The following is a 27,275-nucleotide window of genomic DNA, read 5'->3' on the forward strand; positions in this document are numbered from 1 at the left end:
CTGGAAGCAAGTAAAATTGATTCTTCCTGCAAGGCCCTTTCACATGGCTAAAGAAGCATAAAGTTGCCTTAGTGTACTCTGGATTTCATTTGAAATAAAACCTCACGTTGCCAGATTGTCAACAGTTATAAATTGAATGAATGGAGCTACGCTGATCCACATCAGCCAAGAATCTGGACCTAAAAATACATTGTGTTAAAGTTAGGCATATAGTTGATGAGAAATCCCAAATGTAACAGTTAAATATCAATTTTAATGCAAATACAGCAATGATCTTATATATGTTATCATCCTTTGGACATGGCCCTGACTGTTGCCCAGGACTAAACGCTCCCATCAACCCGAGAATTCTATTGCTCAGCACTGTTTAGGATGAATTTAGCTTTTCTAAATAACTGCAGACCTGGTTGCATGTGCAACTCACACTGACATCCATAAGAGCTACAAGCTTATATCAGAGGGCAGAATTCCAGCTACTGCTGTAATCACCCTACTAGTGTTAACTATACAGGAAAACTGGGCTGGCAAGGCCAAAAGGGATAGAGAGAATTGCCAGAGATCCCAAAGCTGCCAAAGGTTTCACTAGTCAATCTATCTAATCTGCCTGCGTGATGGCGGAAGATCTCACAATATGTTTAACTACTCTCTATAATCCTTACTATATTCAGAAGAGTAAGACACAATTGTGGGCCACTGACATTGGGGTTATATAGTGATAATTGTTTCAGGTATAAAATATGCTGGCATCTTCAAAGGCAGAAAGTGTTACCATGCTCAGTCTTCCTCATGTGCTAAGCAGGGTGAAGAATGCAAGCACGGCAGAGGTAATGCAGATGGGATCCTCTGAAAGATGAGGAGTCACTTCCTTACCTGATGGCTGAAGCAATATTAGGCAGCGATGCAGCAAACACAGGAGTGAGAGTGTGAAGGATTGTGAAATGACAATTAGAGTAAAAGAGAGAGATGTCAACTGTCCAACATGCTTTCATCTTTATAGGGCTCAGAGCTGTCAAAACATAGTCTGCATCTAGTGGAGTCCAGCCCATGATATATCATCCAAGAATGCCGGGTTTTTTTTGAAAATCAGCACTTTTAAATACAGTCTCTCATAAGTTAGCCTTTTACTGCTGAGATACTAAAATGTAGATATTGTTATACCTGCCCTACTTGTCTAGCCCATCTTATGTTTTAGCTCAGCACGCATATTAGAGGATGTGAACAGTGCAAATGACATTGCTTTGTTTTGGCTCATTTCACAGGGGGCAGCACCGTTCCTTGTCTGTGCCACAGCTGGTACAACTGTGCTGGGAGCATTTGATCCTCTGGATAAAGTAGCTGATATCTGTGAAAAATATGGCCTTTGGCTGCATGTGGATGTAAGTTACTTTATATACAGTGAAGTTTGTTAGTATTGCTTCAGCATTGTTCATGCTTTCTTCAGCTGCTGTGATATTTCCATGTACTCAGAAACCAGACAGGAGCTTAATCCCATTTGCCATTCTTTATATGAGTAGCAGAAATGCAGCCAGTTCCTCTGCTAAGTTCTGCTTGCTGAAAACCAGCTAAAAACCTGGTCAAAGTCTTTTTTCAGATTGCCAGATTGTACTTTAAGAATGCTTCTAAACAACTTCCCACTCCTTCCTCCCACCCAAAAGACAAAACACAACCCCATGCAGTTTTGAAGAGGAGAATTGTGTAGAAATATTATTTCAAATTCTTTTGACTTCTTAATATGGACTTGACATAACCATAATTACTGTTAGTTGGGTCAAAGCCTGCTCACAGTTAGACTAGCAAGACTTGTTCATGAGCATTTAGTGGTTTAAATCACTGTTCCTTCTAATCTTTTCCATTCATCTGGATTTTTTCCAGCCAGATGCAAAATAGTTGTTTTTAATGTGTGAATATGCACTACCAGTATAAACAACAACCTAGCTATGGTCACTCTGCTAATCAGCTGAGCAGCATTTGAATCTCTTCTGAGTGGCTGCACAAGCTCACAGCTTACAGGGAACACTGGTCTAAATGAGAGCAGAATCTACCTTCATAGCAATAAATTGCTTTCTCACATTTGTGGATTTGGCTTTCTTGTTGACCCACTCATGTTTTCCAGGACTGCTCAAAATAAAAAGTTCTCTAACCCTTTTTTGTAATGTGGATAAGGTTTTAATTTTATACAAATAAAAGGCAGGAAAGTTGAATTTATTATCCCTGTCTTGAGTAACCATGGTACTTGTATGAACATGAAGATATGTTTTTTTTATTTTAAATTTTAAAATTGTTTAAAATTAAATCTTGTAGGCCAAATTCTGCTGGTTAATTAAGCTAGTATAAATACAGCATAATTTGAAGACTTTTGGTGTTACTCAAGATTTATCTTGTTGTAGTCAGAGGAAAATCTGGATCTGGGTTTATAGGAGAGATTTCATTTTGTTTGTTTTTTTTCATGTTGAACATTTTAACTTTTTTGCAATGGAAATGCCCTGAGTTTTAAATAGAAACTTTTTTTATTTACCCTCATCATGCTTCCATTTGGATCTGTGAGTTTTGTCATTGATTTGATGGATAGATCCTCTCATTTTCATATAAGAGCTGGACAAATGGCATGGTTAGGTCATTGCTTACCGGCAAGGGTGCCATTTCAGGAGGGTAGAGTGGGCAGCAGCCGTGCACTCCGGGATGTGGCTTGCTTTTTATCCCATTCCCTGGACTATCAAGGAGTGAGGGGGAAAGTATTTGAATTCCATGCGTGCTTCTCGCATTTAGCTAGTGAGTTCCCTTCACCAGCCAGGTGTGAGAGGCATGCACAGAATGCAAGTACCATTCCCTCACTCCCTGATTGGGGAATGGGATGAAAAGCAAGCCACATCCTGGAGCGTGTGGCTGCTGTCCCCTACCCTCCTGAAATGGTGCCGTTGCTTATCAAGTCTAATTTTTTTTATCTGATAATAGTCCTAGGCCTGTGGTTAAATTGCAGTCTGGGAAATACTTGCTAATGGCCTGCAGAGAGCTAGTTTTCCTTTTTTTCCAGCTGCTAAATATTGTTGGGAAGCTAAAAATAATTTAATATTAGAAAAATTACTTTTCCATGCATGCAATTTCTGTTTTTGCTATAAGGATATTACTTGATTTCTAGAAGCAGGGGTGGTGTCCTACACAAAAGGATATGTGTCAGTGCAACATCTTGTCTATTAAGATGTGGTCCATATTACGAGAGAATTTGAAAATTCTTATTGTAGGCTAGTAGTTGGGCTTTGGTATATTTAAGCTTTTGTCAGTGGGTATTTGTGTATGCATGTAGAGGGTCCGTAACCTTATATTTTATTATTTTGTATAGCTATGTATATCCATTCAAGCTCAGTAATGTGGAGTGAGTGTTCTTGTAAATGGAGAAAAGATCTCAAGGGTTAATCATAATATAATCAATGATGAATATAAGAAAGAGAAAACAGGTAAACACAGGAACTGTGGTCCAGAAATAATCTTCAGAAGTTATGGTGATCAGAGGCCATTCCAAAAAGAAACAGCAACTACACTGAAAATAGTGTTTGAAAGCTAAAAGCCCACTTCTGTGCTGATACAGTGGTTATCAAGAGAACACCTAATTTGGGCCTGTATCATTTTGGAAAAAGAAAAAGAACAATTAAAATCAAATGATTTTGGGTAGGTGTAAGTGCTGTACATAGTAGGGCCATATTTTGATGTCAGTTACACTGGTCAGAGTCTGCTGGCTTCAGCCCCAGAGTTATTAATCAAGCTTTCTAAAACTGAAATCCGCAGAATTATTCCAGATTTACACTGGTGTAACTCATTTTCAAATGTTGCCCCATGTCAAACAGTACTAAGGCAGTTTTCAAATATCTAACTGCTATTAAGCAGCTTCAGGAGGTAGCCAAGTTAGTCTGTACAGGAAAAAACAACAAATGGTCTGGTAGCACTTTATAGACTAACAAAACATGTAGATGGTATCATGAGCTTTTCTGGGCACAGCCCACTTCTTTAAATGACTGGAGTTTGGAGTTTAGGATGTGCAGACCCAAAATAAATAGGAGAGAAGGTCGGGGGAAACAGGGAGCAGAGGGTATGGAAAATCAAAGGGAAAAACAGGAAGGTAGAGCTGGGAATCAATAAGCACCTGAAGATTGGGTAGTTAAAACGAAGCAGATAAGAATCAAAGTCAATAGATAGTACCCTTCCTAACACAGGAATCTACACAAAGAGCTGGTTGCACCTTCATTGAATGTTAGGTTGATAGTGTCCCAACCATCCCTTATCACAATTGAGTCCATTAGCATGAGAATTGAATTTGCGGATGAATTGTAATTCCAATGCCTCTCTGTGTATTTGGCAAACCATGAACCGCAATCAAATGGCCCGCTGGCCTCATGTGCCCACAGGCCGCATGTTGAGTAGCTCTGATTTAGATCGTGCTTGGTCCAGCCGTGAGGTCAGGGCACTGGACTCGATGACCTCTCGAGGTCCCTTCCAGTTCTGGTAGTCTAAGATTCTAAGGAGATGCCTTTTTTTATATTACTTTGCCAAATATATGTGAAAAATCACAACACTTTGCATTATAAATTTGTGTTCATAGATGCAGAATTTTGTGGGGTTGTTTGTATGTGGATTTTTTTATTTCAAGGGGTAGCTTGTGGATTATGAAGTGCAGAGTCTAATGTGGTGATCTTTTTGTCTTTATTGTCTAAAGAAAAAACAAAAGCTCAGTTTGTTATTGCATACATAGTTAAAGTTATATTGTCTTAGAACCTGTCTGACTTCTATTGAAATTAATGGGAGCATTTCTGTTGACTTTAATGGGTGATGGATCAGTGAGTGGGCATTGAGCATAAATGAAGTCTATTTGCAGCTTTTCCATAGAATTGCTGTGTGATCTTGAGCCTTGGAAAACTTGGGTTTAATTCCCTGTTTTACTGAAGAATTACTGCATGGTTTGGGGCAATTCACTTTTTCCCTTGGAGCCTCAGTTCCCCATCTGTAAAATGGGAATAATAGTACTCCCTTACTTCACAGGGGTTTTCTGGAGACAAATACATAATACTGTATGGACTCACACATAGGCACTTATATGGCCTACTTTACTGCAGTAAGACATTATTTTAACCTTTCATTCCCTCGTGTGCCTTTACTACTCCTATCTCTCAGTTATGGCAAATACTATTCCTAGCCTTTTGCTTCTGAAACCGATACTGATACAGATAAATTATAGACCAACTGATACTGCTACCACAGTGCAGCTGCTCTGCTGAATACTGCATTTCCCATACTTGCATCCTGAGAACTCGGATCTGGTATTTCTACTTTATCACCCTTACGTTAATGGACAGTGGATGATCAGTGTGATGGGTTCCCTTGGGGTGCCACCTGGAACTGGGGTACCACTGAGGCCCCCAACCTACTAGCCTGGGATCCCTTTACACTGTATTGCCGTGACCAGCCTGCTAAGCCTTCTCCCACCTTGCACTTTACCAGTAAACATAAAGGTAGGGACATACCCAGCTGCAGCTATAGACATGCTGTGAAGCTAACACTGCATGGAAGGCACAGCTAGGGCACATCACAGTTCAAGGCATGCACTCCCTTCTGGAGGGTAAACTCAGAATTATATCATCTTGCACCGTGCAGAGAAATGTACAGCGTAAGTTCATGAAATTTGCCCCTTCCTTCAATTGGAGAAGAGGCAGAAAGCTGTTTTATGTCTAAGTTATGACTCAGACACTGGTTTTAGAAAAAACAAAAAACACATGTATTAACTGCAAAAGATAGATTTTAAGTGGTTATAAGGGCTAGCCAACAGATCAAAGCAATTTACCTAACAAATGAACAGAAACACAATGTAAACTTAATATACTGAAGAGATCGAATATGAGTAGCAAATTCTCCTCATAAATAATGATTTAAGCTGGCTTCAGGCTCTTACTGGGCAAGCTTCACTTGCTTGCAGCTTAAAACTCCCAGTTATTCCTTTCATGGGCTAGAAACCTCTGGGTCAAGCACATCCCCTTAGTAGAGTCCTTCTTCCTCAGGTGTTTCTCAGGCCCTCCTTTGAGCAGAGAGTTAGCCATGACAGTGTCACTCTCCTGCCTTAAATAACTTTCATATGGAGGAAACCCTTTCTGTCCAGGGAAGAACACTGGTATTCAAAGATGGAGTCCAGTATCAGGTGATCTGGTCACATGACACTAGTGTCACAGCTGCTGTGTACATTTTGACACAAACATTCTGCATATGCTTTTAAAACCATTTGGATCCCAATCCTGCAATGGGTTCTGCATGAATGGGTCCCTGTACCAGTGAAGTTTCCTGCTCAAGTCCCTGGTTTGCTCAAACATTGGGACTACCAGCCTGGAGCAATTTGCAGGATTAAGGCCTTCAGCATTTGAACCCTTTTCTTTTTTGCTAGTAATAATTTCTTATGAAAGTCTTTGAGCACATTATGTGATATGTGTTCCAAAATCTCCCTTTCCGTGCATAGCTGAATAGAAAGTAGGAATGTTAATGGTTAAGTGGTGGGGGCTAGAGCAGTTCCCCACCCAGATCGGGCAGGATTCTACTCCAGCTCTGCGGAGCCCACTGTTGGTGGGGAGCACTCCAGCCTGGTCATGGGGGGCCCCCACGTTGGCCCCGTTTAATCAGTTAACTGGTTAAGCTTAATGTCTAACTCGTTAATTAATTAAATGGGATTTTACATCCCTAACAGAAACTCTTCATTAATGTTTGAGACTTATGGATTCAATGCAGCTATTAGGTAGCGCGTGTGTGTGTGTGTGTGTGTGTGTGTGTGTGTGTGTGCGCGCGCGCCTAATCCTTCTCACATGGAATCCATGTTAAAAATTCCATTGATTTCAGAAATGCAACATCTGACCTTCGGTGCTGCTGTCACATACTCATAGACATTATAATCCATAGTAAAAGTCAATGGTCCAAATTTTGGGCCTGACTCTGCAACTTACATAGAGTAGCCTTTACTTGAGAGAGTATTGTCATTGAGGTCAATGGGCTACTCAGGTGAGAGCTACAGAGTGAGAGAGATGACCAGAATTCAGCCCTCTTCTACACCAGTGCAGCCAATCAGATTTCACCATAGTTGCATTGATGTTATTGCCAATGTTCCCTCTAATCTTTTCCATCCATGTGCAAAATAAATTATGTGCACCAGGGCAGGTGTGAATGTGCACCACAAGTAGAAACAAAACCTAGCTGAGGGCACTCTGCTAATTAGCTGGGCAGCACTGGGCAGAATCTCTCCTGAGTGGCTGCACAAGCATACCGCTTACAGGGAACTCTGGTCACTGAGTACAGAATTTGGCACTGTGAGCACGGATCACACGCTTATAAAACAAAGTATTGCTTTTGAATACGATGGATTATTGAGGCTTTAGAAAATAATGCTGTGGGAGTACTTATAGAACCTTTGAATATAGAAATAACATTGTCTTGGTTATATAAATATCTCAACAGGCATCTTGGGGTGGTTCAGCTTTGATGTCAAGGAAGCATCGCAAGCTTCTACAAGGCATTCACAGGTAAGTAGTTTAATGGCTCATGGGAGCAGCTAGGAAGGGTGTTAATTGGGAAAGGGCACTTTATAAGAATCTCTTTAAAGTTCATATGCTCAAAGTATTGTTTTTAATTGAAGATACCACAGAATTTATAGTAGGGGAATTCAGAAATTATACAAGCATTTGTACTGTCTACTACTGTGATTATAGGGTAATCGTTTGTTTTGTCTCTTTGCTTAATTCTCCAGGGCTGATTCTGTTGCCTGGAATCCCCATAAAATGCTGATGGCAGGAATCCAGTGCTGTGCTCTTCTGGTGAAAGACAATTCTGTAAGTCCTCCTGTTATTGCTAGCAGTTTAAAGTTGTGGTATATCATTGGCGTGTTATGGAAGTGGAGATCATTAGAAAGCAATTGCAAGTTATTTTTACTACACACTTCAGTGCAATGTAGAGAGCTGTAAAAATGTATACAATATCACAAAGACATTGATAAAGGACAAATACATGATATGGGACCAAATTCACCCATAATCCTAATCTTAGCATTATAGCAGGATTTGAGTTTTGCATGCTGTGTTCCTGTAGCTTATTTGATTTAGATCATTAATTAGGCTGCCTAGTCACACAGACACGTGATGAAGTGGTGTCCAGCACTTGGAGACTGATCTTGTGCCCATCCAAGTCCATGGCAACATTTTCATCCATTTAGGTGGGAGCAGTATTGAGTCTTTAGGTAGCATTCATTAAACAAGGGGCTTCAAATCTGGCCCACCAAATCCTCTGGGCTGCCAGTATCCTACGGCCCAGCAGGACCCTTGAGGAGGTTCCCTGCCTGCTGTGGCCTGCATGCTGCTCAAAGCAGCCAGCTGCTGGTGCCAAAATGTGTGTCTGCACAGTGCATGCTCCATAGGGGGTGGGGGAATGTTTGTGAGCTGCCCCCACCTCCCGCGCAGTCCTCACAGCTCCCATTGGCTGGTTTCCAGCCAACAGGAGCTATTTGGTCTGCGCTTGCAGGTGTGAGCAGCTCAAAGAGCCCCCTCCCTTGGCATGCTGTGCAGACTCGCACAGATTGGCCCCAGCAGCTGGCCGCTTTGAGCAGTGTGCGAGGTGCAGAAGGCAGGGAGCCTCCCCAAGGGTCCTGCTGGGCTGTTGGCCAAGAGCCACCTAGGTTAGTGCTTCCCAGTGAGAGCCTGGTCGCAACCCAAACCTTCTGCACTCCTTGAACTGGTCACAGCTACCTCTGCTCCCCAATTACTTGCCCCAGGTCACAACCCCACTTTCACCCAAATTCCTTCCTAGACCCCACGTCCCTCTTGCATCCCTCCAGTCCTCTAGCTGAGCTCCTTTCTGCACCCAACTTCCATTCCAGACTCTGCATCCCATCCATAGAAAAGTGTGGCCCTTGACTATTTACCAAATCTTGGAGTGCTCTCCCCCCCCAAAAATGATTGTCCACTCGTGCATTAAACAGTTAGGGTTAAATGTTTCATTACTTTGAACTAAATGTTAGCTTGACTTTTACAACCACTGTTCCTTTGCCTCTCCCCAGTGTTCACTGCACTGTGCCGGCATGTTTCTTTCATCCCTCCCATACCTTCCATAGGATTTTTTTTTTTCTCTGCCTGCCTGTCCCACAAATGTGCGATAGTGCATAAATATCAGCTGGCAGATGACTTAGTTTATACTGTACTCTTACAAATTGACCTGAGGTGCTGAATTCAGCAGAGTTACTTTAGCACATTGCACCAGTACATCAGCAGGATATCTAGATGGAAAAGAGATGGCACGCTGCTGGTATTTTTTGAGGAGGGATGGGTGGGCCATCCCTCTCTTGTTTCTGCTTGCATATACCGATGGAGTGAAGTATGTTCCATTTTTTCCACCCATGACTTCATCAATCTCTTTTCACGAGTAACCTTCCTGGGAATTCGCATTTACTCCAAGTAGATAGGGCTACTTTTCAAACACCTACTGGGTATGCAGTCTGAAGTATTCAATTATGAGGCTGTTCGGTTCTGGTTATAGCAATATCTCAAGTGACCTTCCATGGCTTGCAATAAGATTACACAGCATGTTAGGCCTTTTTGTGATAGACATAATTATTCCCCTTAGGAAAGAATAGCATGAGGGGAACTAATATCCTCTGATACTCTCTGTCAGAGAGCAGGATGTGGGTGATTGTGCCTGGTGGCTAGAGCAGGAGTGAGCCCTGCTGGTTACAGCAGGAGTCAGAAGTCAGTAATTGGAGCCATGGGCCAATTACCTGGAGACAGGTTACATGGAGTGAGGCAAAGCAGCAGCAGGAGCAATCCCAGTCATGCTTTAACAGCCACCAAACTGCTGCTGCTGCTGTATTTCAGAGGTGATCTGCGGACTCTTATTGCCAATCAGACAGCCTACCCCTAGCCTTAGATTGCCTGGAGACTGGCTCTGCTGCAGGTCCTGATTCCAAACGCCCTCTGCAATGCAGCTATGTTATATTTTCATAGTTCTGTGTCAAACCCTGTTCCACTCTCCCAACTGAAACACTGTGCAGAGTTGTGATGCATAGTTCATAAGAGCCAAAGCAAACAACATACCTTTTAAAAAAAAAAATATCACCACTTCTTTTTCAAACTGTAGCACTGCACATTTGCTAGCAGACATAAATTTCCGCTTATGAGAGCTAGCTTTTTTTCTCTCTTCAAAACTGACTTCATGTGATACAATGCTTGTATAGGTAGACTACTGTAGCTGATGTGGAGAGACTCGAAAATGCTCAATGTCTGATCTTTTGTTTGATTTGAGAGTCCACCTTCTTGCCTTTGTCACCATGACTTCCAGTCTCCTAAAAGGACAAAGAGGATGCTTTCTTAAATCTTACAAATCTAGGGCCCAATTATGGTTTTCCAGATACTGCTCCAATTGTGGGTATGGAGTAGAAGCATTACGGTTCTGAGGAGTGCATGGAGGAGAACAGCCAAGGTACCACTCTTTCCAAGGTCTTAGCATAAGTTTCCTCCCTACAAGGCCAGTTTTGCTAGCTGGAGTGGAAGTGAGACAGAGTGGTGGTTTGCTGGCCATTCTAGGAAGCTAGTGGGGTTGAGCTTGTCTAGTCCTTACATAAGCCTCTTTGAGTGCTTTCCCTTTGTGCCCCTCAATCAAGTCCATAGTCCAATGTTTTTGAAGGGGAATTGAAGAAACAAAGAGAAGGAGAAAGTCATAGTGACTTGAAGTGAGGAATGTTGTTCCCTTTTATTATTTTCTGATTCTCCTAACTGAGTTTATTCTATCTATGTCAGTAGATAACTCATATAACTTTTATATCTCCTGGATTTTGTCTTGACATATTTTCCTCTATTTTATTACCAGTTCAAGAGAGTTATCTGTTATGTATTGTAATTCAGATTGAAACATGTACATTCTATTACAGAAATAGAGACTTAATAAGTGTTGTCAGACACTTTGTACCATTTCACAATCACACTTACAACCTATGTACAGAAATGGAATGAAATACACAATGTACTTTGTCAGTCCAAACTGAAATTTAAAAATGGATTGTGTTCTCTGTGGCTGTGTCTACATTGGCCCCTATTCCATAATAGGGATGCAAATGTAGCACTTTGGAATAGGCAAATCCGCGGGGGATTTAAATATCCCCCGCGGCATTTGCATTAACATGGCTGCCGCTTTTTTCCGGCTTGTAGATAAGCCGGAGAAAAGCGCCAGTCTGGACACGATCCTCCGGAAAATAAGCTCTTTTCCGGAGGATCTCTTATTCCTATTTCCCACCTTGTGACCTATATTTTTCCAACTCCCCTCTCTTCAATTCTGCCTCTGTTTCCTTTTCCCCTTTGTAACCTTGTGCCTTTTGTCATGTTTTGTACCTCATGATCCTACAACAGCCTTCTTTCTCTAAAGTACTAGTGGCTTAATTCTTCTTCACTTCCCTCCGCAGAATTCATTTATTGTTACTTCCTTTTCCCCACTCATCTCCATTTGGACAGTCTCTACTGAATTATTCTTTAGTCAGAGCATGTAAATCTTTGCATAAAATGATTTCATTTCAAAACGGGAATTATGATACAATAAAATAATTTCCTCACTGATACTTTTAAATGTAAAGAGTGACAGAACTCTTTTTAGGAGCCTGAATATGATGCTGTATTGATATGCTGCTGGGTGCATTTTTATTCTACCAAATGAATAATATATGCTAAAAGATTAGAGGTTGTCCAGGGTTTGGGGGGAAAATCTGAAATTTGGAGTAAAATCCATCCCATCCCATAGCCCCAAATAATTGGGATGATATATAAAGGACTCTGCTGGAGAAGGCTCGATTGTATTCAGCTACTCCTTTATCTACAGGAAGGCCACAGGATTGCAAACAGGTCATGGAACTGGGTACTGGGGGTGCTGCCACATGCTCTAGCTTAAAATGATTCTGTCATATTCAGGGTTTATAGTTAGACTGAGTAGATTTCTGTACCCTCACTGTACAAATTGTTGTAGCACCCCTGGATTCAAAGCACCTCTTCTGTGACGGTTCTTCCAACCTATGGACTGCATCTGTGGCAGTTGTATTCGGGCAACTAGTTCAATGTAAAGACAAATCTAGTGGCTCCTCTTCTGGCTTGCTCCCATGGCCTCTTTGGGGCTGGTACAGAAAATGTTTCCACTGCCTACAACTCTTCATTGGCAACATGGGGTGAAATCCTGTCTTCATAGGTCCAGGGTTTCATCCAGGGGTCTTGAGTAATAAGGAGGGCCTTATGTGGATCCTCCATACTTGGGTTCATTCCATGTTTTTTTTTTTTTTTTTTTTTTTTTCAATAAGTGTTCGGCATGAAGAAGATAGTAGAAGTTAATTTCCTATTTACAATGTTGCTTATGAAACTCAAAGCCTTTTTTACATTCACAGCAACAGTCGAAGCTTTTATTTTATTTTAAAATAGGACCTACTTAAGAAATGCTATTCTGCAAAGGCTTCCTACCTTTTCCAGCAAGACAAGTTCTATGATGTCAGCTATGACACTGGAGACAAGTCTATCCAGTGTAGCAGACGACCAGATGCATTTAAATTCTGGATGACATGGAAGGCATTGGGAACTGCAGGACTCGAGGAAAGAGTAAACAGAGCACTTGCCTTAGCCAGGTACCTGAACTCAAATTTGAATGTTTTTTATTTGTTTGTTTTGCTTGACTGTCGCTTCCAGACCAATGTCGCAATGCAATGCCTAACCTGAAATCAGTTGAACCTTTGCATCTTTAAAATGATCTAATAATAATTGATATTTGATGCATAAAATGAAGTTCAAGGTTCAAATTAAAGGGAAATCATCAATCTGTATGAGGCCTACATTTGATTTCCTGGAAACTGATGTGGTCCAGTGAAGAAACTCTTTTTATTTCAGATATCTAATTTAGAATCAAAGCTACTGTTTTTCATTAATACCAAAACAGCATGGGCCAGAGTCTGCACTGCTTCTAGCTGGAAGTGAATTTATTATTCTCTTCCTGCCCCTTTTCATGCCCCATGCCATGCACCGTGTATCCTGGGAAAATTCCTGGGATCACAGTGACCCTTTTATTGCTCTTTTATGCCACTACATTGGTGGTAGCACCTGTAGGAGTGTGGATTCCATCTTCCCTCTCCCCAAACAAGAAACTCTCCCTGGTGCATCAAGGTTTTTTTGTGTAAGGTGCCATCATTTTTAATGTGTGTTTGTATCTGTGGCTTTTCTCATTGCAGTGGCCAAAAAATCCCACATGTGGCCACATATCTTGGTATCATTGACCATCTTGCAAGGCTCACGGGAAAAACAAGTCTATTTGCAGATTATTTCCAGAGTATTGGGCCATTAAGTTCCTTGAATGCTACTAATGACCCTTACTTAGCATGACTTACATTTGTGATGTGGGTTTATATTTCATATTTCTAAATTGAAATACAGGAATGATACATGCATACAAATATATTCATGGGATAATCACGTTCAGTAGATTTCAAGCTTTCCAATGATATCTTACTTGAAATATTTTCCATAACACATATTCTGGTTATTTTCATAAGCATATTTCTATATTGGAATGACCTGTGACCCGTCCTCCAGGTGCACTTCCAAGATGGTGTTCTCAGAGGCCCTGGGAGGATAATTATTTATATGGGTTATTTTGCATGGCAGAGTAATACCCTAGTGTTTACAGTGGTGCAAGTTAAAGGGACAGCTCTTTGAAAGCTTCCTTCCATTCCATTCTAGGTGTGTGTACTTGCCACATGCACCGGTACTGGATGTTTTTCCCCTTAATGCGACGAGGAGTCCTGTGGCACCTTATAGACTAACTGAAGTGTAGGAGCATAAGCTTTTGTGGGCAAAGACCCACTTCGTCAGATGCATCTGACGAAGTGGGTCTTTGCCCACGAAAGCTTATGCTCCTACACTTCAGTTAGTCTATAAGGTGTCACAGGACTCCTCGTCGCTTTTGCAGATTCAGACTAACACGGCTACCCCTCTGATACTTTTCCCTTTAATGGTCTCCAATGGTCTCCATAGGACATTAGCTCTGGCGCCCTCTGGAGTGGCACGCATATGCTGTAGTATAAAGGGTGCTGCTGGTTCCTCCAAACCTCAGTTCCTTCTTACCACAAGTGATGGTCCTGGAATTGCTCGGGGCCTTAGAAGGTGTTGAAAGAGCTGGTCCCCTATGGATACTACTAAGGGAAAAACTCTGACATAGATGCCCGATGGACATGAGCAACACATCTAGAAGTTACAAAAAAGAGAGAACTGTCTTTTCCTCTTCAGTGCTTTCACATAAAAAGTTCAAACATTAACTGCCTAAAAATATATGCATTACATAGTAAAAAGGTGGCACTAGTGAGAATTCATTGAAGACTAAATCTGTCGTCATAATTCTGCTTCTTAAATGTCCCTAGTGTCTTCTGAGTAAATTGCAGTCTTGCATGTATTTCAAGGTCCTCTGTTTATTAATGTACACACAGTGTGTCAGTTCCTTCTGCTATCTGTAGAAAGATTCAGCCACATCAAGGTCACTAGTGCAGATCATCTGACTGAGAATGTACACGTTAATGGTGGGATCAATACCCGCTTTGATAGTTAGATTTTAGCTGGTGGTGGATTTAACTGACAGTGTGGGCATTTTTTGTTTTATTTGTAATGAAATTGCATTAATCAGAAAACTAGTAGTGATATTCTGTACAGTAGCTGCTTTGCTCTCTTGACTTTGCATGGGCACAGACACTTGGTAGCTGAGACATCATTTTCCCTAGGCACGAAGCCAGACTTCTTAACTACAGGAACAGCTATGCAGGCTTTTTCTTGTTTTGTTACAGGAGGGTTTGCTTTGATGCTGTGGAGATGATATTTTAGTGTTCCTGATAACATGGATTAATTCTAGAGCTAGTTCATCGACCTTATATTTGAAGGCAAGGATTTTCCACTGCCAGGAAGAGTTGCAAAGATATATATTAATCTCATTATAATACTGAATTTCTTTTGCATCAAATGCTGCTCATTGGTCATGTCATTGATTTCTTCTTTTTTTAGACGTGAATCATGTTTTCATAGCATTGGATTAGATTAGTGTTTACTTGAAATGACTTATTTTTTAAATAACTGTGATGGAGTGCTCAACTGATCAGTTTGGAGATTATTTTGTTCTCATTTAATACTGGTATCAAAGAATTATATTCCCTTATTTCCTATTGCTTTATGACGTGAGCTGCATTTTAGAGTAATATGCCATAAGACTGTGATCATATCTGCACGTTGTGTTAGACCAGCTGTGGCCAACCCACGGCTCAGAAGCCGCGTGCAGCTCTTGTCCCCCAAAAGTGCGGCTCGCGAAGCCACTCCTGCACCTTCCCTCCCGCCCCCCCGGTACCCTCGTGCTTACTGGTTTGGAGATGCAGGGTTTAAAAAAATGGTGTCCAAGATGGCGGCCGTCTTAAAGGGGCAGCCTCCTTTTTAAAAACAAAAAACATTTTTGTTATTGTTTTTGCTTGACAATTCTGGTGCATCTCTTTGCATTTTTTCCGCTGCTGTTTTGGCTTTTTTTGTTAAATGGGTTGGCCACGCCTGTGTTAGACCATCATTTCTACAGTTTGTCATCTCTGATTTCTTTTCTCAAGGCATCCTTCTTCCTGACACCCAGTTTTATTCCCTACTAGCTATCCCTCATTTGCTGCAATGCTTGTAATTTCAAATACTTCTTGTTCGTTCTGCTTTGTTATGATGTTGTTGAACTACGACTCCACCCCATCTGTGATTAGTCAGGGGCTAATAATACAGTTGCACTGTGAGCTGTGTAAAAATGTAGTGAGAAAATTACACCACTGGTGCTGAATGGACCGGACATTAGAAATCAAGAATGAGGGATTTTCAAATGGCTGCCTTTTTTTGGCCATGGACAGTGGTCAGAGAAACATCAATTGCAGTCAGTCACACACCATTTTTAATCTTGTTTCAGTGGTGGTTTAAAAAAAAGAAAAAGAAAGCTCTAGCCAGGGAGAGAGAGCTGTTTTGCAGTGCTATCATGCTAACACTATTTTAACATTGCTACCATCTTTCCAAAACAAGGCAATCTCATTTTAGGTAATCAAAAAAAGGGACGTATTGTATTTTTGCGTGAAGTTTTGTTTTAAATGAATGAGGGAACTCACTTGTTTCCTAGCCATACCACAATAAAATCAATCTAATCATTGGCACAATAATTATAAAACACCCTTTTTATTCTGTGCTTAGCTTTGTTGACCTGAGTTTTTTTGTGGTTGCTCTTGGTGGCCAGGTTGCATGCTATAATGCTAATGGTAACTGCTGATCTAAATGGATGTTGCAAAAGGGATTCAGTGCTGGCTTTGTTTTGGTAAAATGGGTGGAAGCATCTCAGAAGCATGTAGTTAGAGGCAGAATTCAGATCTGGCATCAGCTCTTTACCATGGCAATCAGGCTTATATGCATATACACTAAGGGTAATGAGTCACATGTAGAAGTCTTGTTAACCATAAACAACACGGCAACTCCCCATGCTCTGCTTTGAAAAAATGCCTGCTCTCTAAGGCATTATTTATTGAGCCCCTGGATAAACAATTTCTACAGGATCTCAGCTAACGTGTCAGGCTGTGACAAGGAAGCTGTGTTAGTGATGCCCATATAGGGACTTTTCCCTGGCATATATACAGGGTCCAAAGCTGGTGTTTTGACAGATTTCTTCCTCCTTCTATTTGTGTTCGTTGTATGTGGCAATAACCAGTTAAAGCAATTGCAAGCAGAAAAAGGCCTACGTATCACAACAAACTGACAGATTTATTGAAATATTCCTAGATCCTGGCCAAAATCCTGACAAAAGGACTTTTATGGGGTCTGATGGTGCTGACTGCACACACAGACTCATGCTGGCATTACTAATTTGCAGTTGCTGACAGAACAAACAGGAGGTAAATAAATTTAGTAAATGCAGTAGGTAGCTAGACGTATGGAATATTGCTGAGTGTGGAGTGGGGTGCAGTGATTAACAACAACACAGTTCCACAGGAACAATGTTCTCCTAAACTCCTGTACAGTAACCTAGCAGATAGGAGTATGCAACTACTCCATTCACAGCAAGGGCCACATGCAACCCCTTATATAATGCCGACTACACTAAAGAGCTTACAGCCGGTGTAATCTCTCTCGTGTAACCTCTCTAAGTTGATGGGCGAGCTCTTTCATGTCAGTTTCATTAATCTACCCCCAACAGGTCACAGCATCTATGCTGGCAGGTGCGCTTCTCCCACCAACATGGGGCTGTCAGTGCTGGTGCTTAGGTCAGTGTGGCTTATGTTGTGTGGTTGGTGGCTTATTCACACCTCTGATTGACATAGGTTAAGCCAACATAAATGGCAGTATAGATATAGCCTCAGAAGCAATTAAATAGGCCTGACAAGGATTTGGCTGCAACCTTTGCAGCTGGGGCCATGCCTGCAAATTGTCAGATGTAATTACGTTGTGTGAATATGGCAACATACAGTTACCATAGTACCCAGTTTATCTGAGACTCCATTATCCAACTCCCCTTGTTTAACCAAACCCCTGAGCGCGCACACAGTCATGGGAAATCGACATTGCTTCCATCGTAGTGTTGCCATGCCACTTTTTCAATCTTGTAAAATGATTGACACTACTAAATGAAAACATTCAGTACTGTCCTCGGATGCTAAATTAGAGATTATTAATAAAATAAAAAAGAAGGGTCACTAGCAGAAATAGCCCAATTTATAACATTGGGAAAAGAACAGGATTGGACATCAAACATGGTGCGGAGCAAATATTTCAATATAGAGTAGTATGAATAATTCAGTCACTCTGCGTACTAAAAGACCATGAAGCAACTGAAGGGGTCTAGATGAAGCCTTTTATCTGTGGTTTATACAGGCAAGAGAGGAAGGAATTCCTATTACTATGCAAGAATTCTTTTACTATGCAAGAAGGGTAAAGGCTTTAATCAAGTTTTATGAGGGGACACATGTTTCTCTGCTAAACAGCGACAGCTCAGTCACAACATCTAAAAAGTGTCACATCTGACAACTAACAATCACTGGGGAAAAGCCGTCTGCTGATTCAGGAATTATTTCTGAGTAACAGTAAGAAATAGCAAGTGTCTTAGCTGAGCACAACTGGTCACTAGGGCAAGTTCACAACAATGACAGGAGTTGTTGCCAGAACGGAAAGATTTGCAGCTGTCTACATTAAGAGCCAAGAACGCTCGACAGTCGTGGCCTATGCTAATTCTAGTGGCACATATGCGTTCCTGTTAACAGTCTTTGGTAAAGCAGTGAATCCACATACACTTAAAAATGCAAATATAAATACTTTGCTCTTCATCTCCATATCACAAGAAAAAGCATAGATGAACAGTGTTTTATTTTGTGATTGGTTTTTAAAACTTTTGTACCAAACATGTGAGCTCATCTGAACAAAAACATCTCACCAAAAGCTGTCTTAGAGCTAAACAAGGCACCTGCACACCCTGATGAGAGAAGACTTAAGATCACCCAATATTCAGTAGAGTGTGTGTGTTTCTCCCTCATTTGTGCAGTCTTGTGTACAGCCTTGTGTTGGAAAGTCTAAAAGAACACTATAAACAGGATCTTTTTCCATGACAATTGATGTTTGGTGAAGCAGTTGAGAATGAAGGCAATATGTTGCAGTGCTGGAAAAAATCAATATCAAAGAAGCTATATTCAGGGTTTCAGAAGCATGGGAAGGACATCCACAGGTCAGCCTTACAAAAATCATGAAAATCTGTGGCCTGAATTATTATTGGTCCTTTATTATTGGTCCTTAAAATAGTTAACTTGCAGCTGCCACAACAGCATTGGCATCTGAAAAAGAGAGTGTATTTTTTAATCTCCACAGTCTTCCTGGCTATACAGAAGTTAACAAAGATATTGCAAATTGCCTTGAAAGTGATGCTAATGATCCTGGCTGGCTGTTACTGGATAGTGCTAAAATCATACAGACGGTAGTACATGCTGACAATGACGACAAAGCTGAAGAGTCTACTGAGGAAGAATTGATGGAAACATTTCTCACTGCGATGCTGCAATAGCAGAAGACTTTTCTCTTCAGTTCTTGGAGCAACAGTCTGACACCAACCTTACTGATGTGCTGTTTATGAAGCAGCTCCATGATGGCACAATGAAGAAAACTGCTCGTCTAAAACAATAGATTGTCAGATTTTTTTTCTGGTCATTATAAATGTCAGTGCTGCTGTATCTATCACTGTGCTATGTACTGTACTTTCTGCATATTACTTGTTACCACCACCATTAGTATTGTTATTACAACTTTAAATGATCAATTTCTGCATTTTAAAAAAACAGTATTCTTTACTAGAAAGAATGATTTTTGTATGCTGTAAATAAGAAAGGGGATTATATTTTAATGCTTTGTAATGATGACAATTTTCTGCATTTTTTTTTAAATGTACTGCTTGTGATGTTATATGTACATAAGCTAAGTAGAGATGATACCTTGTGTAACATTGATCTATAAAATCTGCTTAATGTTTATTAACCTATTGGTCACAGGATGAGTTTAGGAGGTCACAAATAGAGGGCTGGTATTATAGCATGGCAGGGAGGGCTATTGCCTGGGGCTCATGCCACAAGGTAACCTAGGTTACATGCTTCAGCTCCAGGCAGCGGTTTGTCAGCTGTGGACAGTGGGGCTCGGGCTGATAGTTGTAATTTAAGATCTGATCCCCACCTGTAATATTCCAATAGCTTAAATTTTCTAGCAGTGATGTCTCAGGCAAGGCCTGACTCAAGTCACCTAGAGGAAAAATGGTTTTAAATGTTCCCTAAACCTGTTAGGTTTGTTCCTCCTAACTTGAGAAACTGCTCCTATTCTTTCCCCTAGAAAATCAAGTACTGAGTGACTTGATCCCACAAACTCCTCCTTATTACAGTTATGCTGATTCTGTAAAGGCCCAGAAACAATACCATATGACTAAGGTGACTACTTGCACAGCAGTAAGAATGAATAAAAAATCTAGGCAGTGAGCAACTTCGAAAGAGCTCATATGCAAAAAGATTTCACCCTGAATAGTTTGAACAATTATGAATAACAAATGAATCTTTGTGAATGATTTACAAACAGAATAAAGGCAGTAGGAAAACTTTGATAGAACCATATTGTATTGGAAAACACAGTTCCATTGAAATTCAAATATGTCACACATTTAGGCTGATTTTATCACAATTTTGTTTCAGTAGAAAAATGTGGGGAAAAAAGTTCAGGCAACAGTAAGAGAGGTCCCACTTCAACATTTTTGGAACCAAATATTTATATTTTTTGCATTGAAATGACTTTTAGTTTAATTTTTTCAACATTTTTGTATTGTAATACAAAATAGCCAGTGTTGCAAAGTTTTGATTTTATCTAAATGAAGTGTTTGGATTGACCCAAAGCAACTTTTTGCTAAGTAACCCTGTGCTAAGCCTCAGAAACGAGTCCCCCTGTGCCCAAACTCCTTCCAAGAGCTTGCAACCTGAATGCCCTCTTATACCCCAAATCCCCCACCCTGTGCTAAGCCCAGAGCCCCACCGATACTGCAAACCTCTTGGCCCAAGCCCAGAGCCTGCACCCCTACCCCACCCTGGTGCAAGCGAGTGAGGATGATGGAGGTAAAGGGGGATGGAGTGAGCAGAGTGAGGCCTTGGAGAAGGATGGCACGGGGCAGGGCCTCAGAGAAGGGGCAGGAAGGAAGTGGGGCAAGGGTATTTGGGTTTGAGGTAAATCTTACATTGCACTTAAACTGAAAAAGTGATCTTGTGGTTAAAAAGGTTGGAGACCACTGGTATAACCACATTGTTCAGCAGAGGTGTGCAAAATCGATATCCATGAGAGATGCTGTTATACTGACCTAATGCCTAGTATAGACACCACTGTGTTGACAAGAGGGCTACACACAGCTACTGCTTCTCTGAGTGGTGGAGTAACTACACTGTTGATGTAGGTAGCATCTCCACTAAGCACTATAATGGCACAGCTGCCTTGCTGCAGCATTTTAAGTGTAAACAAACCCTCAGTGTTGAAAGAGGGAGCTGTATTAATGGATTAGTGCAGCTCACAATTCTAATAGCGAGAGGCCCAATTTCTTCTGCTGCTGAAAGCAGACAGCTTTTGGTGTACATCATCAATTCACTACTTGGCTTGTCTTCACTTATTTTCTGAAGCTGGTTATCCCATTAATTGTTGTATTTTTACAGCAGGTAGAAACTATTTTAAGCTCTGCTATTCTTAAAACTACCTAAACATGTTCAAGTCAATTTTTTGTTACCTGCATATCCTTTGTTACATCTTGTAAACGTTGTATGTTTAATTGCAGATATCTGGTGGGTGAAATTAAGAAAAGAGAGGGATTCCAGCTTCTGTTGGAGGTAGGTGTCTATAGAACTGAGTTTGTGCTTTTGTCAAATGCCAGTCTATATTTTGAGTGCATATTTAAATAAACTTGGTAAATTGCTGATGTACGGAAGTGTTAAACCACATAAAACTGTCCATATTTCACACAATCTGTCTGTCCATTTCACTTGCTTTCTGGGGTTGTGTAGTCATTGGGGCCTATGACTTGAGTAATCCCCTTGTATAGCAATGGATAGGGTTGCAAAAGGACAACCTATAGTAAAAAGCTGTGGCTAAGAACTAGAACTGGTTGGAGATTTTCAGTTAAAACTTCTGTCCTAAAGGTGGACTCTACTTCATTAGAATGAATGAACTGCCCCACCTTACTCCCTCCACCCCACCATTTTCAACTCCACTCCCAAATCATCAGTGCAGAACAACTGCCACTTTTCCAACCAGCTCTACTGATAACTCCCTTCTTCCCCCACACCTCCAAACTACTCCACAGCAATGTACATTGATGAAGATCCTGTTTCCAGAGAATATTCTGAGCAGGAGGGGTCTCAGCTCCTGCCCTTGCTCAGCTCTTTGACCAATAAAATCAGCAGCTGGGGACATCTTGGAGGGGAGTCTATTTAGAGGAACCTCCAGAAAATAGTAATAGAGATGTTGCCGTGTTAGTCTGGTCTTGCTGAAACAAAAGACAGGACTATGCAGCACTTTAAAGACTAACATGATGGTTTATTATGTGATGAGCTTTCGTAGGCCAGACCCACTTCCTCAGATCAAATTGTGGAAGAAAATTGGCATGACCATATATACCAAAGGGATACATTCAAAAAAAAGTGAACACCATATAAAATTGACAAATCAGATTTTAGAATGGAGGGAGCTGAGGGAGAGAGGTTAGTGTCTTAGGAGTGATAATTGGGGAAGCTATCTGTGTAATGGGTAAGGTAGTTAGCATCTTTAAGGCCCATTTGTAAAGTGTCAAATTTAAGCATGAATGACAGTTCTGAGGTTTCCCTTTATAGTCTGGTGTTAAAGTCTCTTTGAAGTAATATACATATAGTGAGGTCATTGAGACAATGCCCAGTCATCTGATTGAAATGACAAGAAACTGTTTTTTCTTTGTGAAACTGTCTGATGTCTGATTTGTGGGCATTAATTCTTTGGCGAAGTGTCTGAGAAGTTTGTCTAATATACATAGCAGACGGACATTGTTGGCACTTGATGGCATAAATTATATTGCTGGACAAACAGGAATACGTGTTCTTGATCTTGTAACTGATGTGTTTAGGTCCAGTGATGGTGTCAGCAGACAAACTTCTCAGACACTTCACCATGGTCTCATGGTTATGCCAATTTTCTTCCACAGTTTGATCTGAGGAAGTGGGTCTGGCCGACGAAAGCTCATCACCTAATAAACTATCTTGTTAGTCTTTAAAGTGCTGCATAGTCCTGTCTTTTGTTCCTTCAGAGAATGTGTGTGTGTGTAAGTGAAGAACAGCAAGGAGAAAAGGAGCAAAGTAGACAGGGAGATGGCGAATAATAGAGTGGCAGAAGCACAGGGGGGAGAAAAAAGGCAGGAAGCAGGAGGGGAAGCAGACACGTGATGAGTGATGGCATGTAAAGAGAATTAAAAGACCAGAAGTGAATTGTTTAAAATTTAAATGTTGTTTATACTCATGTTTCTTTGTGCTGATATTCCCCCCCCCCCCCCCCCCATTAACTATCATGATTGGAATGGAAGAAACTCAAATCATATTTTTCCCCAGTAAACTTCTAATTTGGAAAGAGAACAGGGGAAGATTATCCTGGGTAAGAAGGGGTGCTGGGAAGATTTTATGGCTTGTCTCAAGCCTGTTTGAGTGGTAAGGTTCTCTGGAATCTGAGTGGGACTTGCATGGGTAGGACTTGCAGGCTACATCTACACGACAGGGTTTTTGTGCAAAAACAGCTGTTCTTGCGCAAAAACCTGTGGAGCATCCACGCCTCAAGTGCTTTTTTGCTCAAGTAAATTTACAATAAATCAAAAGAACAGAAGGGTTTTTGAGGTGTAGGTATTCCTCTTTCTACGAGGAATACCTCCTTTTTGCGCAAGAGTTCTTGTGCAAAAAGGTGTGTATGGACGCACAACAGGGGACTTTTGTGCAAAAAGACCCTATCGAGAAAAGCACAGGTGATGTGGTGGCTAATCTGTTAATAGCGATCAGAGCTTTCTTTCAGGAGAGTGTCCATGCAGTCTGGATGCGCTCTCACACAAAAGCACATTGCTTTTTCGATGCGCTTTTGTAGTGTGGACGTGCTCTTGTGCAAGAAGTTTTTGCGGAAGATCTCCCACAAAAAGCTTCTTGAACAAGAAGCCTGCAGTGTAGACATAGCTGCGGAAACTAGCCCAGGAGGAGCTATGAGAAGGAGGAATGGACGGGGAGAGGCCTATGGGCATGTAGAACAGTAAGACCCTTATAGAGGGATAAGCTGCCCATTTGGGAAAAGGCTTCTAATGACCCTGAAGTCAATCCTGCAACAAGGGTGAAGGTTTGGGTTTATGCAGGTCAGATGACAGACTTTGGGTCCTGGGCAAGGTAGAGGGCTTGGGGTGACTCTAGGCCCCTGGAAAGGGCAGAGCCTTGGGCAGAAGGGGCAGAATTGGGGGTAGCCTCCCCAGTCAGCCCTTCAACACTGCTTTGGGCTCCAGCGGTAACTTAAAGGACATGAGGCTTTGACCGCTGCCATTGCTGCTGTAGCAGTGGCTGGTAGCCTGGTGCACTTTTAAATCTCTGGGCCCCAGGGCAGCAGTCCCCTATTGTCCCCTCCCCCATTGGCGGGTCTGGGCTTGTGCAAGGAAGCCCATGAAGGAAATTACCTGGGGAAAAGAGTGTAAGGGCAGGATTGGGCAACTGCTTATTGTTTAGAGGCCTCAGGCTGGGACTTCTAAAGAAGGTGGGAGAAAAGTTTCCCTTCCACTGGGATAAGTGCTCTGGTGTCTGAGGGAGATTCTGGAATCTGCATGAAAAATGGCTTAGTGGAGCCAGTATTTCTTGGACTTCTGTTGAATCTGGAAAAGGTAGTTTTGTCTTCGCAGAGACAAAGGGTTAACTTATCTAATGAATGAAGGGAAACTGAGGCATGGCTGCATCTGATGAAAGAAAAATAAGCCATGTGGCTGCATGCATGTACCCTTTGCCCTGAAACAGAATTGTGATTGACACCCCATTTTAGTCAATTAGAGCTTCACCTCGCAAGGAAACTCTCCAGGGCTTGACCCCATTCTTGTTAGAGAAATATGGGACTTCTAGAGCTGAACTTCATTTAATTCTTTGGCAGCAGATGGCAAATCTGCTGATCTCGTCCTGCTGATAATGATATTCTCCTTGCTGTTCACAGACTGTGTTAAATGCAGTTGAAAGTGAAGCAGCAAATATAAATAGTTCCCAGTGCCCTTTCATGAAAGAATTTGGCACAGTGTAGGTAATCTCCATACACTTGGGAGGAGGTCTAGAACTATTAGCAGTGTTTGCATTAAGGCAGAATGATGGTGTGAGTTAGCTGTCTTCTTCCCTAGTCAACATTTGTCCCTACTTTTTCAGCCAGCATCAATGGGAGCTGTGGGTATTGTAGGATATAGTAAGGGTGAGGTATGTTATAATCCTATCCATCCTTTGTCCCACTCTTGTAGAGCATTAACTTGCAAAGATGTGGCAAGTCACCATTAAGGAGGTGAAGTTTTTCAGGGAGCACTGAGATGTATTAACTGTTTCTTTAGGTGCTATGCATCCTTCATTTGTCCCGAAAGTGACTGGGTTGACTCTATAGTGGCCCATTAGAAACATTTGTGAACCCTATATGCAGAAACCGCATAAATATGAAATGTTCTAATTCTAACCGACTCTGAATGGTCATTCTTGTCATTGGGAGACTCACAGCGAGCTCTAAATTGAGCATAAAATCTAAGAGAGATTTTCTGGAGCAGAGTGAAGAAGTGGAGTCTTTGTTCCCAAGTCATGTTCAGGAATTTGGAGAGAATATCTCCTGGACAGGACATGTGCATCACCCCAAGGAGTTTGGGACTCTTTTTAAAATGGAGGGACTGGAATTCAGGCATCAGGTCCATCATTATATAGTATGAGTACCAAATGTTGAAAAAAAAATTGCCATAGAAAGAGTTTTTGTTGAATAATAGGGTCTTCTGAAACCAAATGCTTGTGATTTTTGTGGTGTTGTTGATGAAATAGCATTTTTTTTTAATTTTAAATGAAAAAAATTAAGAAAAAAAATCAATATTTAAAATTTTAATTTTGAAATTGTGCCAAAATGCGCCTCTGCTTCCCTTCCCCCTTCCTTTTTCCCACTGGAAAACGAAGATAGGTTATGTGTGAATATGTGTATAAAAACTTAGACTACCTTTCCTTTCCACTGTGGAGTGGAGGAGAAGAGCAATGATGAGCATAGGGCTTGGAGAGGAGTAAACAGAATGAAAAAGTCAGTGTTTTGAGGGGTTTTTTAAACATGGCTTCAAAACAAAAACCCCTTCAACACATTTTTTTTGACAAAACATTTCTAAAGCTTTCACTGAAAATTGTCACAAAACTTGTTGATTCGCTATGATAATGTAACATAAATGTGAGAGAAATAACCAGTTCTTTTCTATTCTTACTCAGCCAGAGTATGCAAACATTTGCTTTTGGTACATTCCACCAAGCTTAAGAAAAACAGAGGAAGGACCTGAGTTCTGGGAGAAGCTCCATCAGGTGAGTAGTACATGTATGGCTTGCTAGTTTATTATGAATATCCCTTCTTCCAGGGTATAAAGAGAAATAGGGTCAGGATGTGCCCACCATTAACCCATCAATACAATGTAATTTTAATCCTTAGCTTGATGTTAGTAGGATTTCTAAGTTTATTATACTCTCTCTTTAGACGAGGCTAATTAAGTTTCTTTCTTCTTAAGGTAACAGAAGCAGACATTATGCAGATATTCAGGTTGCTATCAAAACTGTTGCCAGACAGAGGAACTGAGAGAAGAGGAACAGTATTGTCTGTGTCTTTTGTCTAGACGGTGCATTCATTACCTATTTCAGACACCGACTGTCCTTGGGACTTGTCTGGTGTTATCAGTGGATCATGTAAGGGAAGGTGTGCTTACGAATACATTTCTGATGCTAGGCAACCTATAAAAGGAAGTAGGAATAGAATGGGAAAAAAGTAATGGTGAGCCTTTTGGTAAATTTTGTCACTCTTGTGGAAAATTACTAACATTTTGAAAGAACTAAATACTTTGATGGGAATAAATTAACTACAGAGTAGCCCACAGTTAAGATAAATTATGCCTTGTCAATAGTGGCACATTTTATCACCAAAAACTGCCTTTTGGCAACAAAACAGTGAGAGTGTTTATACTACAATGCAACTTTTGTCAGGAAAAACTACCCAGTTTTGGCAACAAAAAACTTCCAGCCCTGAGAGAGACTCTTGTCTTTTCTCCTCCCTTTATTGTTGACAAAGAGCCAGTGTAGATTCTGCTGTTTGTTTTGTCGAGAGAACTGGCTTCCGCCAGTATCCCACAATGCCTTCCCTGATAGCTATGCTCAGTGTTTTGTGATTTCTGCTGCCCTGCAGGCATGCACCCCTCCTCTTTTAGAGCTCCCGGAAGTATTTGTCAGCTGAGTGAGCTGCTCTTTTTGAGGACCAAAGAGCAAATCATTGGAATGCCTCCATTCTGTCTTGCACTAGGAGCACAGCAGCAGGCAGACTGCTCCTGCAGGAGGAGGGCTAGAGTGACTGCTATGCTGCTTTGACATTCCTCAGCATGGAGAGCTCACAGAGCTACGAGGGAATCCCAAGAAGCACAAGGATCAACTC

General features: G+C 41.2%; 1 protein-coding gene across 5 annotated transcripts in view; it reads left to right on the forward strand.

The window, feature by feature from the left end:
• Nucleotides 1–27,275, forward strand: part of GADL1 (GAD like acidic amino acid decarboxylase 1) — a 104,360-nt gene that overhangs the window by 34,685 nt on the left and 42,400 nt on the right. For 4 of the 5 annotated variants that reach the window (XM_006134301.5, XM_006134302.5, XM_089776616.1 and 1 more), the window contains 6 exons: nt 1,260–1,376; nt 7,477–7,541; nt 7,766–7,847; nt 12,456–12,655; nt 21,394–21,445; nt 26,075–26,164. In XM_006134301.5, coding sequence (XP_006134363.3) covers nt 1,260–1,376; nt 7,477–7,541; nt 7,766–7,847; nt 12,456–12,655; nt 21,394–21,445; nt 26,075–26,164 — 606 coding nt within the window. Of the gene's footprint in view, nt 1–1,259; nt 1,377–7,476; nt 7,542–7,765; nt 7,848–12,455; nt 12,656–21,393; nt 21,446–26,074; nt 26,165–26,364; nt 26,623–27,275 lie in introns of those variants that run through there. The other variant, XM_025190298.3, reaches the window with a different exon arrangement.

This window comes from Pelodiscus sinensis, chromosome 2 (assembly GCF_052426305.1).
Source record: "Pelodiscus sinensis isolate ZL-2025 chromosome 2, ASM5242630v1, whole genome shotgun sequence".
NCBI classification, from domain to species: domain Eukaryota; kingdom Metazoa; phylum Chordata; order Testudines; family Trionychidae; genus Pelodiscus; species Pelodiscus sinensis.